At 42.0% G+C, this 17279-nt stretch overlaps 1 protein-coding gene across 4 annotated transcripts in view; it reads left to right on the top strand.

Annotated features, from left to right (window-relative positions):
* The window catches only part of LOC128690931 (CLIP domain-containing serine protease B4), a 29840-nt gene extending 18104 nt beyond the window's left edge, over positions 1–11736 (top strand). For all 4 annotated transcript variants that reach the window (XM_070088349.1, XM_070088353.1, XM_070088351.1 and 1 more), the window contains 6 exons: positions 4121–4163; positions 4406–4535; positions 5331–5438; positions 6659–6813; positions 8938–9110; positions 9797–11736. In XM_070088349.1, the coding sequence (XP_069944450.1) occupies positions 4121–4163; positions 4406–4535; positions 5331–5438; positions 6659–6813; positions 8938–9110; positions 9797–9976 (789 nt within the window). In that variant the 3' untranslated portion in view covers positions 9977–11736. The remainder of the gene's footprint in view (positions 1–4120; positions 4164–4405; positions 4536–5330; positions 5439–6658; positions 6814–8937; positions 9111–9796) is intronic.
* The last annotated feature ends 5543 nt before the right edge of the window (positions 11737–17279 follow it).

Genomic DNA, 17279 nt, shown 5'->3' with positions numbered 1-17279 from the left:
CGAGGTGACCCCATCCCAGGATCCCACTGTGGAAGTGACACAGTTTATGTAGAAAAAAGAAAGTGAGACACTTTGACACTAGGTTACCGGAACATACAGTGGTGACGTGTACTTAGCTCAGTGGTGACGTGTACTTAGCTCTGTGAAGACCTGTTTGCGCGCTCTCTACGAATTGAAGCAAGATGGCCTCCATAGAGCAACTTTACCAACAGCTTAAGGAAGAATTGAGGATGGCGAAGATGGAGATTCGGCGACTGACCGAGGAAAACAAGAAGATTCGTAGTAGTCCTCCTGTTTTGAGTCCTCAGGTCAAGAAAGGAAACTGGTCAGTGGCTGGACAGCAGGGAACGAAGTTGACGATCAATAAGACGAATGGAAAGGTAGAAACGATGAAGAAGAAAGAGACTGCCGTGGAAACTGTTGTGGAAACATCTAATACATTCTCAGTGCTACCCGACGAATGTGAGTCGACTACTGGGAACGTCACGACGAACCACACCAAGGAAGGTAAGAATATTGTTGTTGTTGGGGATAGCCAAGTTAGGTATATGGATAGGGTGTTCTGCTTGAAGGACAGGAGTAGGAGACAGAGGGTTTGCTTTCCTGGGGCTGGGATGGAGGATATTGTTAGCCGTCTGGATGACATCATGAGAGGTAATGGGAGCAATCTTATTATCTGTCTCAGTGCTGGAGGCAACGATGTTGGCAGACGTAGGAGTGAAGACCTGATTAGCAGGTATAGGTCAGCAATAAAAACAATTAGGAGGAAGGGTGGGAACCTTGTCATATGTGGTATTTTGGCAAGGAGAGGAGTTGGAAATGAATGGTTGTCCAGGGCAATTGGTGTCAATTGCTGGCTGGACAAATACTGTAAGGAAAATGCGGTAACATTCATTGACAACTGGGACCTCTTCTATGGCAGAAATGACATGTATGCCAGGGATGGGGTTCACTTATCTAGGTCTGGGGTGGGAGCACTGGCAACTGCAGTGGAGGGAACTGTTAGGACTTTAAACTAGGAATAGTTAGTGGTATGGGTTTTGGCAGGAAAACAGTGAAGTCCCAGTGTAGTAATATTATGAGTTCTAGGGGAACTAGTAATAAGCAGAACGAGGTAGATATTGAAAAGCCAATGACACTGGGTGATAAGGACAGTAATAGGTTTAATAGAAAAACAGAAATGAGCAGGAAGGGTAAAGAGAAAGGAGAGTCTTTCAATGTTTATTATGCTAATAGCCGTAGTGCTAGGAATAAGATGGACGAGTTGAGATTAGTTGCTAGTGCAGGTAACATTGATGTATTTGCCTTAACTGAGACGTGGTTTAATTCAAAAAGTCGGGACATGCCTGCGGAATGTCACATTCAGGGTTTTAAATTGTTCCAAGTAGATAGAAGTATCGGGAACAGGGTGGGGTGGCATTGTATGTCCGAGATCGCTTGAACTGTTGCATCAAAACGGGTATTAAGTCTGAAGTAACACATACAGAGTCTGTTTGGCTAGAATTTTCAGAGGGGCATGAAAAACTGATTTTAGGAGTGATATACCGTCCCCCAAACTTAGATAGGGACCAAGGGAGACTACTATGGGAGGAAATTGTTAAGGCCACAAGGCACGATAATGTAGTAATTCTAGGAGACTTTAACTTTAGTCATATTAATTGGAATTTCTTGACTGGGAATTTAGAATCATACGACTTCTTAGAAGTAGTTCAGGATTGTATTTTGAAGCAGTTTGTGACAGAACCTACAAGGGGAAATAACCTGCTTGACTTAGTTCTGGCAAACAATGAATCCCTTGTTAATAATTTAGAAATTTCAGAGGAACTGCGTGCTAGCGACCACAAATCAATTACATTTAGCATTGAATCGAAGTACGATAGTAGCGATAACTCAGTAACAGTCCCAGATTTTCGCTTAGCAGATTACGATGAGCTTAGAGAACACTTATCATCTGTTGACTGGGGTAACGAAGAGAGCTATCAATATGACAGTTTTCTGAACACTATACATGCTGCTCAAAGAACGTTTATCCCATATAAAGAAATTAGATAAAATAGAAATGATCCATAATGGATGAATAATAGGCTCAAATATCTACTAGAGCATAAGAAAAAAAATTATAGGCGTATCAAAAGAGGTGAGGGTCATCTTATGAATCAGTATATTGACATTAAGAGGGACATTAAAAAGGGAATAAGAAAAGCTAAAAGGGACTATGAAATTAAAGTTGCTAGGGATTCTAAAACTAACCCAAAAAGTTTTTTCCAGGTCTATAGAACAAAAGTTAGAGATAAGATAGGTCCCCTTAAAAATAACTATGGGCATCTTACTGACAAAGAGAATGAAATGTGCTCGATTTTAAATAATTATTTTATCTCGGTTTTTACACAGGAAGACACTAACAATATCCCAGTAATTAATTTTTATAGTGGGCTAGAAGAAGATAAATTATGTAACATCACAGTCACTAGTGAGATGGTTGTGAAGCAGATAGACAGACTGAAGCAAAATAAGTCGCCGGGTCCTGATGAGGTTTTTTCAAGGGTTCTTAAGGAATGCAAAATGGAACTCTGTGAACCATTAACTAATATTTTTAATTTATCTCTTCAAACAGGTGTAATGTCTAATATGTGGAAGATGGCTAATGTAATTCCTATTTTTAAAACAGGGGACAAGTCGTTACCGTCAAATTACCGCCCAATAAGCCTGACCTCAATTGTAGGCAAATTACTAGAGTCAATTATAGCTGAGATTATAAGAAGCCATCTCGATAAGCATAACTTGATTAATGATACTCAGCATGGATTCACAAGAGGCCGGTCTTGTCTAACTAATTTATTAACTTTCTTCAGTAAAGCTTTTGAGGCTGTTGATCACGATAAAGAGTTTGATATTATTTACTTAGATTTTAGTAAGGCTTTTGATAGAGTTCCGCACCAAAGACTATTAAAGAAAGTGGCAGCTCATGTCATTGGGGGAAAAGTGCTCTCATGGATCGAGTCATGGCTCATAGACAGGAAGCAGAGTGTCCATAAATGGGGTTAAATCCGAGTGGGGATCTGTAACAGTGGCGTTCCACAGGGATCAGTCTTGGGCCCGTTGTTGTTTATAACATATATCAATGACCTTGATGAGGGAATTACTAGTGATATGAGCAAATTTGCCGATGACACAAAGATAGGTAGGATAATTGATTCAAACGTAGACGTTAGGGAACTTCAGGAGGATTTAAACAAACTCTATTCTTGGTCAGAAAAGTGGCAGATGCAGTTCAATGTAGATAAATGCAAGGTTCTGAAGCTCTGGGACTGACCACATTTAACTTATAAGTGCTAGGGTTATGGACACTCCCGAGCTTCAGAACCTTGCATTTATCTACATTGAACTGCATCTGCCACTTTTCTGACCAAGAATAGAGTTTGTTTAAATCCTCCTGAAGTTCCATAACATCTACGCTTGAATCAATTATCCTACCCATCTTTGTGTCATCGGCGAATTTGCTCATATCACTAGTGATTCCCTCATCAAGATCATTGATATATATTATAAACAACAACGGGCCCAAGACTGATCCCTGTGGAACGCCACTTGTTACAGATCCCCACTCGGATTTAACCCCATTTATGGACACTCTCTGCTTCCTGTCTGTGAGCCATGACTCGATCCACGAGAGCACTTTTCCCCCAATGCCATGAGCTGTCACTTTCTTTAACAGTCTATGGTGCGGAACTCTATCAAAACCCTTACTAAAATCTAAGTAAATAATATCAAATTCTTTATCGTGGTCAACAGCCTCAAAAGCTTTACTGAAGAAAGTTAATAAATTAGTTAGACAAGACCAGCCTCTTGTGAATCCATGCTGAGTATCATTAATCAAGCTATGCTTATCGAGATGGCTTCTTATAATCTGAGCTATAATTGACTCTAGTAATTTGTCTACAATTGAGGTCAGGCGAAACGTTTTGGAATAAAGATAACTAACTGTTGCATATGTGTCTTACTTATCAATAATAATAATAATAATAATTATAATAATAATAATAATAATAATAATAATAATAATAATAATAATAATAATAATAATAACAATAATAATGTTATTTTTTCGTGCTTGTTACAGAGAGCGACGCAAGCAGCCAGGAAGCCTATAGCTATTCTACCAGGTAATAATTATTTGTTATCTTATTCAATCTCAATGGACACAAAAACTTATTATAACATTACTGAAGACCGTCAGATATGATCTACGTAGTGACGTTAACTCGTAATGGACAGGTCGAGTTTGTTTACTCTGGGTGATTAGGTAAGAGTTAGTTTACTCGTAGTGGTCAGGTAGAGTGAACTAAAACAGCAGTACTCGCACTTAAGTTTGGGTCATCTAACCGAAGTCACATCACCACCACAGGTAAGGTGGACATGATGACACCAGTGACCAGACAAGCAGTGAACGTGAACGAGACATTCTGTGGGGCTACACCCATCTCTGATCGCTACCTGGTGACGGCTGCCCACTGCGTCTTCAATCCAAAATTCCCGTACGTATTAAAACAGCTTTAGAGTTATAGGAACCATGGACCATCAGCACTATTTTTGTCCCAAAGGGATCGGGCACCCCTCTGGCTCCTGATGCGCATCGGGTTTCTGAGCTACTGGAGAACCCTCTTGCACCGCATCCCAGAGCTGTCGCTAGATCTATAACCTAATTTTAATGTCTGATGAATTATATAACTACCTCGCACAAGTTAATATAATTTACAAATGGGGGAAATACGTATTTTCTTGGTATAACATGTTCTCAGTTTTTCCTGGTCACGCCATTGAGGTACTTCGATGTTTTGTAAAATTGAGTATGAGAAACTATTGAAACATTACGGCTATGTTTCGCTCTCTACGAGCTTCATCAAGTCTTGTAAGATCTCAAGAGGTTCTCGTGTTATTTGTCAGCACCTATTTAGAACACTTGTGCTCATGTACCAGACCAGCTGGACTGTGGTTCGTACGTCTGATTGCGTGCGACCAGCAGCAACAGCCTGGTTGAAGCTTCTGGAGAGCGAAACGTAGAAGCTATAGTTGCCCATGAGTACTCACTTATTATCGGTAATTCTAGCAATATTTATGATAAGAGATAAAAGATGGCGTAGCCGACAAATGGTAAAAAATACATATACAGCACAAGAATTTTTTTATAAGTACGACGTTTCACTTACGCGAGGCTTTATCAAATAAATAATTAGGTCCCAAAGTAGGTACAGTCGTACTAATAAAGACTTCCTTCTGCTGCCTGAGTCTTGTCGCCAGTGTGTATACTACTTCGATGTTGCCTCCTGCAGGGTGCGGACGGTGAGGCTCGGCGAGCTCGACTTCTCCAAGGACGATGAGGCCAACTCCAAGCCTGTTGACTATGAAGTCGAGCAGATCATCGTTCATCCTGATTTTGAGTAGGTTTTTTTTTCCAGCTGGAAGATACAATAACAATCACGGTAATGTGTTTGTGTGACTAAACATTGGTAGTTACAGGAGCAGAGGTAGCGTGTGTATGTGTATATGTTAGTTACCATTTTGTCCTAGGCACATGTCGATTAGACACTAGGCCTGTTGTAGGTGTGTAGGTGTGTGTGTGTGTGTGTGTGTGTGTGTGTGTGTGTGTGTGTGTGTGTGTGTGTGTGTGTGTGTGTGTGTGTTGTGTGTGTGTGTACTCACCTATTTGTACTCACCTATTTGTTGTTGCAGGGGTCGAGTCATAGCTCCTGGCCCCGCCTCGTCGCTGATTGCTTAGGTCCTCTCTCTCCCTGCTCCATGAGCTCTATCATACCTCGCCTTAAAACTATGTATGGTTCCCGCCTCCACTACTTCACTTTCTAGGCTATTCCACGGCTTGACTACTCTATGACTGAAGAAATACTTCCTAACATCCCTTTGATTCATCTGAGTCTTCAACTTCCAATTGTGACCTCTTGTGTCTGTGTCCCATCTCTGGAACTTCCCGTCTTTGTCCACCTCATCTATTCCACGCAGTATTTTATATGTCGCTATCATGTGTGTATGTGTGTGTGTGTGTATATGTGTGTGTGTGTATGTGTGTGTGTGTATGTGTGTATATGTGTATGTGTGGAATACGTTTACAACACACTACGAAGCAGCAAGGTGCCTCACATTCGAAGACTATTTTGTGCTCCTAATTAACGTCCTTTTGTTCAATGTACATATTGCCCTGTTATGACGTATCAAAAGGAGATGAAAAGAGAGCTGCTATCTGCCTCACCTAGACAACAGGACGAATTAAAGTAATGAATACATCAGCGAAATTCATCTCCCACATTTCCCAGAATCTACCAAACAGCACTCCGTGACCTGACCCTCAGAGCCAGGCCTCGCCCTCTTTTGTTATCATCTGACCTCTGACCTCTGCACCACCTGACCTGACCTCAGAGTACCTGCATGCTTTATAAGTAGTTTTTTTCTTGGCTTTTTTCTGTGTGCCTCATCTAGCCTAATTCTGGGTGAAAGGCCCAAATATAATTTTGAAGATTAAAAAAGGCATAATACCGTGACTGGAACAGTTCAAAATTTCGCGCTGAGGAGAAGAACCTTCTGACAACAATGTTTTCCCTTACTGACATTGTTTAAGCGAAACGTGCTAATATTGTTATATCCACAGCCCCGAGTCCAACGAGCGGTACAACGACATAGCACTGCTCAGGACGGTGCAGAAGATCGATTTCAACGAATTCGTCTTTCCTTACTGCTTAACGAGGGAACGTCCCAAGCCAAAGACCCTCGTCACCGGCGCCGGCTTCGGCTTGATCAATGCTAGTGAGTATCTCTTAGTATCTCTCGCCTCCTCATAGCCTTGCATTGAGACGTTTTTCTCCGTGTAGAGCTTCGTGTGACTAGAAGAAGCTCTAACAAAGAGAAACGTGCCAATAAATGTTTGCTCTATCAACCTCTATTGTTATTATTAAAGGTAGTCGGAAAGACAGCCGAGGCAAACAATATTACAGAGTTTTAGAAACAGGTACGATAGGAACAACGAGATCAGCTGTAGTCCTCCACTACTCAGTTACTGATATAAACAATAATAATAACAGCAATAACAGCATCAGCAATAATAATAACAGCAATAACAGCATCAACAATAATAATAACAGCAATAACAGCATCAGCAATAATAATAACAGCAATAACAGCATCAACAATAATAATAACAGCAATAACAGCATCAACAATAATAATAACAGCAATAACAGCATCAGCAATAATAATAACAGCAATAACAGCATCAACAATAATAATAACAGCAATAACAGCATCAACAATAATAATAACAGCAATAACAGCATCAACAATAATAATAACAGCAATAACAGCATCAGCAATAATAATAACAGCAATAACAGCATCAACAATAATAATAACAGCAATAACAGCATCAACAATAATAATAACAGCAATAACAGCATCAACAATAATAATAACAGCAATAACAGCATCAACAATAATAATAACAGCGACAATAACAGCATCAGCAATAATAATAACAGCAATAACAGCATCAGCAATAATAATAACAGCAATAACAGCATCAGCAATAATAATAACAGCGACAATAACAGCATCAGCAATAATAATAACAGCGACAATAACAGCATCAACAATAATAATAACAGCGACAATAACAACAACGTCAACAGTAATAATAATAACAGCAACAAAAAATATAAATAACAGCACCTACAACAGTAATTAAGGGGGAACTAGAACTATTAACTAGTAAGTTAGGTAGTTCTAGATTCATTGTCATCTAGTTCAAGGTCTGGGTTGTCAAAAATGTATCTGAGAGGAGTTCCAAAAATTCGATCTTTTTTTTTTGTTTTTGCTTTAGTTATACATTCAAAATCGTTTGGCAATAATAATCTTTATTTCTGCAAGTAAATTTATAATGTATACAGACCATAGCTGACACACTACTATATAGAGAAACCTTTGTTATGCGAAGCATTTCGGGCAAATTAGGTCAAGTTCGTCCTCAGGATGCCACCCATACCAGTCGACTAACAGGGATAGGTTCCTTGATGTTGGTGAGGGGCTCTTGATTTAGGGAATTGGATCTGTGCTCCAGTTCCCCGAATTAAGCCTGAATGCCTTCCACATCCCCCCCCCCCAGGCGCTGTATAATCCTCCGGGTTTGCGGCTACCCCCTTGATTATAATAATAATAACACCCAGGTACCTACTTATTGCTAGGTGAACAGGGACAACAGGTGAGTTAAGGAAGCACTCCCCAGTGTTTCCACCCGTACAGGGATCGAACCAGGGACACTCAATGTGTGAGCTGAGTGCACTACCAACCAAGCTACGGACACCAATGGTTTATAGTCGTTGTTTTTGCAGTAACTGTAAGAGAATAATGATGTCGTTTTGCACAGGAAGGGAATTATAATCCTCTCACAAATTTTTATTCAAAAGATTAGAAAAGTTCTTCTGATTAATCTAATGTTACATTTATAAGAAATGCACCTGATAAAGTACATTTGAGTACAGAAGCAATAAAATAGGAACCTTAAAACTACTAGCTATTACCTATTATTAAAGGTTAATAAATACAAGGAACTTGGGAATAACTAGAATATGCTAGTTACCCATGAAATTAATACTGTAGTTATGAATATTGTTTACCCAGTAATATAACTTGAATGACCATAACAGACTAGTATAATAAACATTTTTAGGGTCTATCCCTAAAAGTATTTCACCTTAAAATGTATCTAAAAAGATAAATTCAGTATTTTCTGGAATAATGGCAGTGGATACCTTTCATAATGGCAACACACACACACACACACACACACACACACACACACACACACACACACACACACACACACACACACACACCAGAGTCCCCACTTATTAACAAATTGTTGGTGCTGGGTGACAGCGCACCAGTCCCCCATCCTGCAGGAGGCTGAACTGGAGGTGGTGGACACGGCAGACTGTGAGAACATCTACAAGAAAGAGGACCTTGAGCCTCAACTCAGGGTAATCTATCCCAACCTGCTGAAAGATAGAGACGTCATGTGTGCCTCCTACCCAGAGAGGAGCGCTTGTCAGGTGAGTACTTCTCTTTACCTGTAAAAAATAGATCTGAAATAGTCTATTTAGATCTTAATTGGCGGTCCAGTGTATAATATAATTAAGATATAGTGTATATAATGTAGAGTTCTTTACATAGTAAAGATATATGGTGAGTTCTATCGATAGCTATAGGAATAATGAAAACTATGGAAAATAACTAAAGCTATAGGAAATAAAGAAAGCTATAAGCAGTGAAGAAATCTGAAGCTATAGGCAATAAAGAAAGTTATAGGTAATAAAGAAGACCATAGGCAATAACGAAAACTAATTTTCCAGCCACTGTATTGTTCCAGCCACCGTATTATTGAAGCTACGGTGTTACTGAAGCTACGGTGTTACTGAAGCTACGGTGTTACTGAAGCTACGGTGTTACTGAAGCTACGGTGTTACTGAAGCTACGGTGTTACTGAAGCTACGGTGTTACTGAAGCTACGGTGTTACTGAAGCTACGGTGTTACTGAAGCTACGGTGTTACTGAAGCTACGGTGTTACTGAAGCTACGGTGTTACTGAAGCTACGGTGTTACTGAAGCTACGGTGTTACTGAAGCTACGGTGTTACTGAAGCTACGGTGTTACTGAAGCTACGGTGTTACTGAAGCTACGGTGTTACTGAAGCTATGGTAGTGTGACCTATGATAATATTCTTGCTCTTCCACTCTAGGGTGACTCAGGAGGGCCGCTCTTCCTGGACAACCAGGGTCGACGCTACCTGGTAGGGATCGTGGGTTCTGGTGTCTCCTGCCGGGGTAGCGGTATCTCCAGCCTGCCCGGCCTCTACGTCAGCGTAGCAAACCACATCGAATTTATTGATAGCGTTTTGTACGGTGGTGGAGGACAGTAGTGGTACACACAACACACACACACACACACACACACACACACACACACACACACACACACACACACACACACACACACACACACACACACACACACACACGTGCAAAGGTTTGCGACAAGGCTAGTTCCAGAGCTAAGGGGAATGTCTTATGAAGAAAGGTTAAGGGAAATCGGCCTGACGACACTAGAGGACAGGAGGGTCAGGGGAGACATGATAACGACATATAAAATATTGCGCGGAATAGACAAGGTGGACAAAGACAGGATGTTCCAGGGAGGGGACACAGAAACAAGAGGCCACAATTGGAAGTTGAAGACACAAATGAGTCAGAGAGATATTAGGAAGTATTTCTTCAGTCATAGAGTTGTAAGGCAGTGGAATAGCCTAGAAAATGACGTAGTGGAGGCAGGAACCATACACAGTTTTAAGACGAGGTTTGATAAAGCTCATGGAGCGGGGAGAGAGAGGGCCCAGTAGCAACCGGTGAAGAGGCGGGGCCAGGAGCTAAAACTCGACCCCTGGAACCACAAATAGGTGAGTACACACACACACACACACACACACACACACACACACACACCAAATACGTTGACAGTAGTTTTTTTTTTTTTCTTAAATAAATCAATTATCAAGGTTTAAAGTGTTATGGACGCTAGATTAATTCTGTGTTTGAAACAATCTTATCTATCTTCTGAATAATGTTCCATAAATAACAAAAAAGGCACAATACCGTGACTGGAACGATACACAAATAACCCGCACATAAAAGAGAGAAGCTTACGACGACGTTTCGGTCCGACTTGGACCATTGACAAAGTCACACTGTGTATAATGTTTCATACATATACACTCCAGGGCAATAATGACCCGTGTGTTTTCTTGCCTATTTCTGCACTTACTCACATGTCACTGTGTGGCCGAGTGGACCAGAGCGCTGCCTGGGAATCTTCACTCTCCTCAGTAGTAGTTTCGAATCCTGCTGACTGCGATCTTTCTCTGTGTGTGTGCTCACCTAGTTGAGGTTGCGGGGGTCGAGTCCGAGCTCCTGGCCCCGCCTCTTCACTGATCGCTACTAGGTCACTCTCCCTGAGCCGTGAGCTTTATCATACCTCTGCTTAAAGCTATGTATGGATCCTGCCTCTACTACATCGCTTCCCAAACTATTCCACTTCCTGACTACTCTGTGGTTGAAGAAATACTTCCTAACATCCCTATGATTCATCTGTGTCTTCAACTTCCAACTGTGTCCCCTTGTTGCTGTGTCCAATCTCTGGAACATCCTGTCTTTGTCCACCTTGTCAATTCCTCTCAGTATTTTGTAAGTCGTTATCATGTCCCCCCTATCTCTCCTGTCCTCCAGTGTCGTCAGGTTGATTTCCCTTAACCTCTCCTCGTAGGACATACCTCTTAAACCTGGGACTAGTCTTGTTGCAAACCTTTGCACTTTCTCTAGTTTCTTTACGTGCTTGGCTAGGTGTGGGTTCCAAACTGGTGTGTGCGTGTGTTTGTGTGTGTGTGTGTGTGTGTGTGTGTGTGTGTGTGTGTGTGTGTGTGTGTGTGTGTGTGTGTGTGTGTGTGTACTCACCTAATTGTGGTTGCAGGGGTCGAGAGTCAGCTCCTGGCCCCGCCTCTTCACTGAGTGTGTGTGTGTAAAATATAATAATTAATCTTAGACTATCTTACTGAATTTTGGAATTATCAAGAACCTGTTAATTATTTATATAATTATTATGTATCTCAATATATTTGTAAATTTATGATATTTTCTCTTTATTCTCCTTACTAGTTACTTAAAAAAATATACGTAATATTATTGTTTATGTCTCTTGTCTCTGCTTCGTCTGGCAGTTCACTGACACCTGGGTATTACTTGACTGTTGTGGGTAGCACTCTGTATGGGACATTACTGTATCTGTGCCTTTGAACGAGGTGAGGCAGGATAACAGCTCTTAGCTAGTAAACGAGGTGAGGCAGGATAATAGCTCTTAGCTAGTAAACGAGGTGAGGCAGGATAATAGCTCTTAGCTAGTAAACGAGGTGAGGCAGGATAATAGCTCTTAGCTAGTAAACGAGGTGAGGCAGGATAATAGCTCTTAGCTAGTAAACGAGGTGAGGCAGGATAATAGCACTTAGCTAGTAAACGAGGTGAGGCAGGATAATAGCTCTTAGCTAGTAAACGAGGTGAGGCAGGATAATAGCTCTTAGCTAGTAAACGAGGTGAGGCAGGATAATAGCTCTTAGCTAGTAAACGAGGTGAGGCAGGATAATAGCTCTTAGCTAGTAAACGAGGTGAGGCAGGATAATAGCTCTTAGCTAGTAAACGAGGTGAGGCAGGATAATAGCTCTTAGCTATTAAACGAGGTGAGGCAGGATAATAGCTCTTAGCTAGTAAACGAGGTGAGGCAGGATAATAGCTCTTAGCTAGTAAACGAGGTGAGGCAGGATAATAGCTCTTAGCTAGTAAACGAGGTGAGGCAGGATAATAGCTCTTAGCTAGTAAACGAGGTGAGGCAGGATAATAGCTATTAGCTAGTAAACGAGGTGAGGCAAGATAATAGCTCTTAGCTAGTAAACGAGGTGAGGCAGGATAATAGCTATTAGCTAGTAAACGAGGTGAGGCAGGATAATAGCTCTTAGCTAGTAAATGAGGTGAGGCAGGATAATAGCTCTTAGCTAGTAAACGAGGTGAGGCAGGATAATAGCTCTTAGCTAGTAAACGAGGTGAGGCAAGATAACAGCTCTTAGCTAGTAAACGAGGTGAGGCAGGATAATAGTTCTTAGCTAGTAAACGAAGTGAGGCAGGATAATAGCTCTTAGCTAATAAACGAGGTGAGGCAGGATAATAGCTCTTAGCTAGTAAACGAGGTGAGGCAAGATAACAGCTCTTAGCTAGTAAACGAGGTGAGGCAGGATAATAGCTCTTAACTAGTAAGCGAGGTGAGGCAGGATAATAGATCGTAGCTAGTAAACGAGGTGAGGCAGGATAATAGCTCTTAGCTAGTAAACGAGGTGAGGCAGGATAATAGCTCTTAGCTAGTAAACGAGGTGAGGCAGGATAACAGCTCTTAGCTAGTAAACGAGGTGAGGCAGGATAATAGCTCTTAACTAGTAAGCGAGGTGAGGCAGGATAATAGATCGTAGCTAGTAAACGAGGTGAGGCAGGATAATAGCTCTTAGCTAGTAAACGAGGTGAGGCAGGATAATAGCTCTTAGCTAGTAAACGAGGTGAGGCAGGATAATAGCTCTTAGCTAGTAAACGAGGTGAGGCAGGATAATAGCTATTAGCTAGTAAACGAGGTGAGGCAAGATAATAGCTCTTAGCTAGTAAACGAGGTGAGGCAGGATAATAGCTATTAGCTAGTAAACGAGGTGAGGCAGGATAATAGCTCTTAGCTAGTAAACGAGGTGAGGCAGGATAATAGCTCTTAGCTAGTAAACGAGGTGAGGCGGGATAATAGCTCTTAGCTAGTAAACGAGGTGAGGCAAGATAACAGCTCTTAGCTAGTAAACGAGGTGAGGCAAGATAACAGCTCTTAGCTAGTAAACGAGGTGAGGCAGGATAATAGTTCTTAGCTAGTAAACGAGGTGAGGCAGGATAATAGCTCTTAGCTAGTAAACGAGGTGAGACAGGATAATAGCTCTTAGCTAGTAAACGAGGTGAGGCAAGATAACAGCTCTTAGCTAGTAAACGAGGTGAGGCAGGATAATATATCTTAGCTATTAACGAGGTAAAACAGGATAATATCTCTTAGCTAGTAAACGAGGTGAGGCAGGATAATAGCTCTTAGCTAGTAAACAAGGTGAGGCAGGATAACAGCTCTTAGCTAGTAAACGAGGTGAGGCAGGATAATAGCTATTAGCTAGTAAACGAGGTGAGGTAGGATAATATCTCTTAGCTATTAACGAGGTGAGGCAGGATAATATATCTTAGCTTTTAACGAGGTGAGGCAGGATAATATCTCTTAGCTATTAACGAGGTGAGGCAGGATAACAGCTCTTAGCTAGTAAACGAGGTGAGGTAGGATAATAGCTCTTAGCTAGTAAACGAGGTGAGGCAGGATAAAAGCTCTTAGATAGTAAACGAGGTGAGGCAGGATAATAGCTCATAGCTAGTAAACGAGGTGAGGCAGGATAATAGCTCTTAGCTAGTAAACGAGGTGAGGCAGGATAATAGCTCTTAGCTAGTAAACGAGGTGAGGCAGGATAATAGTTCTTAGCTAGTAAACGAGGTGAGGCAGGATAATAGCTCTTAGCTAGTAAACGAGGTGAGGCAGGATAACAGCTCTTAGCTAGTAAACGAGGTGAGGCAGGATAATAGCTCTTAGCTAGTAAACGAGGTGAGGCAGGATAATAGCTCTTAGCTAGTAAATGAGGTGAGGCAGGATACTAGCTCTTAGCTAGTAAACGAGGTGAGGCAGGAAAATAGCTCTTAGCTAGTAAACGAGGAGAGGCAGGATAATAGCTCTTAGCTAGTAAACGAGGTGAGGCAGGATAACAGCTCTTAGCTAGTAAACGAGGTGAGGCAGGATAATAGCTCATAGCTATTAAACAAGGTGAGGCAGGATAATAGCTCTTAGCTAGTAAACGAGGTGAGGCCGGATAATAGCTCATAGCTAGTAAACGAGGTGAGGCATGATAACAGCTCTTAGCTAGTAAACGAGGTGAGGCATGATAACAGCTCTCAGCTAGTAAACGAGGAGAGGCAGGATAATAGCTCTTAGCTAGTAAACGAGGTGAGGCATGATAACAGCTCTTAGCTAGTAAACGAGGTGAGGCAGGATACTAGCTCTTAGCTAGTAAACGAGGTGAGGCAGGATAATAGCTCTTAGCTAGTAAACGAGGTGAGGCAGGATAACAGCTCTTAGCTAGTAAACGAGAAGAGGCAGGATAATAGCTCTTAGCTAGTAAACGAGGTGAGGCAGGATAATATCTCTTAGCTAGTTAACGAGGTGAGGCAGGATAACAGCTTTTAGCTAGTAAACGAGGTGAGGCAGGATAATATCTCTTAGCTAGTTAACGAGGTGAGGCAGGATAACAGCTCTTAGCTAGTAAACGAGGTGAGGCAGGATAATATCTCTTAGCTAGTTAACGAGGTGAGGCAGGATAATATCTCTTAGCTAGTTAACGAGGTGAGGCAGGATAACAGCTCTTAGCTAGTAAACGAGGTGAGGCAGGATAATATCTCTTAGCTAGTTAACGAGGTGAGGCAGGATAACAGCTCTTAGCTAGTAAACGAGGTGAGGCAGGATAATATCTCTTAGCTAGTAAACGAGGTGAGGCAGGATAATATCTCTTAGCTAGTAAACGAGGTGAGGCAGGATAATAGCTCTTAGCTAGTAAACGAGGTGAGGCAGGATAATAGCTCTTAGCTAGTAAACGAGGTGAGGCAGGATAATAGCTCTTAGCTAGTAAACGAGGTGAGGCAGGATAATAGCTCTTAGCTAGTAAACGAGGTGAGGCAGGATAACAGCTTCTAGCCTGTGCTGGATAACCCATAGTAGTGTATCGCATAAAAATAATATGATGATGATGATTATAATAATAATAATAATAATAATAATAATAATAATAATAATAATAATAATAATAATAATAATAATAATAATAATAATAATAATAATAATTATATTTAATTGGAAGTGACACTTCAGCTTCCTGTTGGAGGGTTTGCAACAGTGACCTGGAAACAGGGACAAGGTAGTGACAACAGCAACAGTGACCTGGAAACAGGGACAAGGTAGTGACAACAGCAACAGTGACCTGGAAACAGGGACAAGGTAGTGACAACAGCAACAGTGACCTGGAAACAGGGACAAGGTAGTGACAACAGCAACAGTGACCTGGAAACAGGGACAAGGTAGTGACAACAGCAACAGTGACCTGGAAACAGGGACAAGGTAGTGACAACAGCAACACTGACCTGGAAACAGGGACAAGGTAGTGACAACAGCAACATTGACCTGGAAACAGGGACAAGGTAGTGACAACAGCAACACTGACCTGGAAACAGGGACAAGGTAGTGACAACAGCAACAGTGACCTGGAAACAGGGACAAGGTAGTGACAACAGCAACAGTGACCTGGAAACAGGAACAAGGTAGTGACAACAGCAACATTGACCTGGAAACAGGGACAAGGTAGTGACAACAGCAACACTGACCTGGAAACAGGGACAAGGTAGTGACAACAGCAACAGTGACCTGGAAACAGGGACAAGGTAGTGACAACAGCAACAGTGACCTGGAAACAGGGACAAGGTAGTGACAACAGCAACAGTGACCTGGAAACAGGGACAAGGTAGTGACAACAGCAACAGTGACCTGGAAACAGGGACAAGGTAGTGACAACAGCAACATTGACCTGGAAACAGGGACAAGGTAGTGACAACAGCAACAGTGACCTGGAAACAGGGACAAGGTAGTGACAACAGCAACACTGACCTGGAAACAGGGACAAGGTAGTGACAACAGCAACATTGACCTGGAAACAGGGACAAGGTAGTGACAACAGCAACACTGACCTGGAAACAGGGACAAGGTAGTGACAACAGCAACAGTGACCTGGAAACAGGAACAAGGTAGTGACAACAGCAACATTGACCTGGAAACAGGAACAAGGTAGTGACAACAGCAACATTGACCTGGAAACAGGGACAAGGTAGTGACAACAGCAACACTGACCTGGAAACAGGGACAAGGTAGTGACAACAGCAACAGTGACCTGGAAACAGGGACAAGGTAGTGACAACAGCAACATTGACCTGGGAACAGGAACAAGGTAGTGACAACAACAACATTGACCTGGAAACAGGGACAAGGTAGTGACAACAGCAACATTGACCTGGAAACAGGGACAAGGTAGTGACAACAGCAACAGTGACCTGGAAACAGGGACAAGGTACTGACAACAGCAACAGTGACCTGGAAACAGGGACAAGGAAGTGACAACAGCAACAGTGACCTGGAAACAGGGACAAGGTAGTGACAACAGCAACAGTGACCTGGAAACAGGGACAAGGTAGTGACAACAGCAACAGTGACCTGGAAACAGGGACAAGGTAGTGACAACAGCAACAGTGACCTGGAAACAGGAACAAGGTAGTGACAACAGCAACAGTGACCTGGAAAGAGGGACAAGGTAGTGACAACAGCAACATTGACCTGGAAACAGGGACAAGGTAGTGACAACAGCAACAGTGACCTGGAAACAGGGACAAGGTAGTGACAACAGCAACAGTGACCTGGAAACATGGACAAGGTAGTGACAATAGCAACAGTGACCTGGAAACAGGGACAATGTAGTG

The sequence above is a fragment of the Cherax quadricarinatus genome, chromosome 24 (assembly GCF_038502225.1).
Source record: "Cherax quadricarinatus isolate ZL_2023a chromosome 24, ASM3850222v1, whole genome shotgun sequence".
In the NCBI taxonomy this organism is placed as follows: domain Eukaryota; kingdom Metazoa; phylum Arthropoda; class Malacostraca; order Decapoda; family Parastacidae; genus Cherax; species Cherax quadricarinatus.
Note: the sequence above shows the minus strand (reverse complement) of the source record. Positions and strands in the feature narration are given on the sequence as shown.